This window comes from Lactuca sativa, chromosome 1, assembly GCF_002870075.4.
Source record: "Lactuca sativa cultivar Salinas chromosome 1, Lsat_Salinas_v11, whole genome shotgun sequence".
Taxonomy (NCBI): domain Eukaryota; kingdom Viridiplantae; phylum Streptophyta; class Magnoliopsida; order Asterales; family Asteraceae; genus Lactuca; species Lactuca sativa.
This window is the reverse complement of record NC_056623.2, coordinates 86,858,691-86,860,222: the sequence shown is the minus strand read 5'-3', so window position 1 is coordinate 86,860,222 and position 1,532 is coordinate 86,858,691. Positions and strand designations below refer to the sequence as shown.

Here is a 1,532-nt window from a genome sequence, read left to right as displayed (position 1 = left end):
GTTTTATCAAATGTTAGAAGTTAAAAGCTCCCAAACGTTCCGTGTCAAACACGTCATATATGGTACTGTTTGGTACCACAGAGGTAGTTTTGTGTAGTGAAATGAATATCCTTATAATAGATATCTTATATAAAGGACCAACAGTTGTTACAATTTGGTTTCTCATGTAGTATGGATACACTTAGTGTATGGATGACAAAGGAAAAAAAAAAACAAAATAGACGAGGCTTAATATCCAGACCTGATTTAGTGTATGGATGACAAAGAAAAAAACAACAAAATAGATGTAGCTTAATGCCCAAACCTGATTTGATTGGGAAATCCCCGAGTTGATTAAACGAAGATGAGAAATCACTGAATTATAAATGCATGGATGAAAATATCATTGGTCCCTAATACTGACACCGGACCTGAATTTTATAAAAACAATATATAATGATAATATAAATAATCTTACAATTAATATTAAAAACAATATATAATGATAATATAAATAATCTCCTGTCCTGATGCCATAGACAAATCGGTTACTAGCATTTGTGCATCTTGTCAATACTACTATTCAGATTTCTTGACGTGTAGTCTATAAACATCCTATGAAATATTATTTCATTAATATGTGAAGGAAGTATGACCGCTTTACCAATAGTGGAAACCCAATCGGGAGATGTTTCGGTTTATATTCCTACTAATATTATTTCGATCACTGATGGACAAATATTCTTATCTACTGATCTATTCAATGCTGGAATCCGACCCGCTATTAATGTGGGGATCTCTGTTTCCAGAGTGGGGTCTGCAACTCAAATTAAAGCTATGAAACAAGTAGCCGGTAAATTAAAATTGGAACCGGCACAATTCGCAGAATTAGAAGCTTTTGCACAATTTGCTTCTGATCTCGATAAAACTACTCAGAATCAATTGGCAAGAGGTCAACGCTTACGTGAATTGCTTAAACAATCCCAATCTACCCCTTTCAGGGTAGAAGAACAGGTACTAACTATTTATACCGGAACAAATGGTTATCTTGATTCATTAAAAATTTTTGGTTTTATTTGCCATTGTGTTCATAGTTGATTATTCCACCATATAATCCCAATAGCAACCCCAAAGGATCTCATTGGTATAGGATATACGGCTCTTCCTTTTATCCAACAACTATTGTCTTCAAACTTGCATTAATAATTTAATATACGTCGGAAAAGCTTCTAACGAATGATAACTACATAGCTAAATAAGAAATCCAACCCTCAAATTTAAAATCACAATATCTAATATGTTTCTTTTCATAAAAATATACACAAATAATCATTCAATCCATAAGATACTTTCTTTTTATCAAAAGTTTTATTTTATTTAAATGTGTGATGATGAACTCGATCAACCCAAGATAATGGACCATTGACCAATGATCATAAAAATTACAAGTTCAAATGTTAGATTTTGGGATGGGCTAGTTTTGCTGAGTATATGATTTCACAAAACTTGGCCCATATCTTAATGGGATAATAGTCCATAACTCATAGCCCGGC

The 1,532-nt window shown here is 32.7% G+C and overlaps 1 protein-coding gene across 1 annotated transcript; it reads left to right on the top strand.

The window, feature by feature from the left end:
• Nucleotides 1-630: 630 nt before the first annotated feature.
• LOC122195242 (ATP synthase subunit alpha, chloroplastic) lies at nt 631-1,190 on the top strand. Its single transcript, XM_042896850.1, has 2 exons — nt 631-993; nt 1,074-1,190. The coding sequence occupies exons 1-2, from the start codon at nt 631-633 to the stop codon at nt 1,188-1,190; spliced, it is 480 nt and encodes a 159-aa protein (XP_042752784.1).
• Nucleotides 1,191-1,532: the final 342 nt, after the last annotated feature.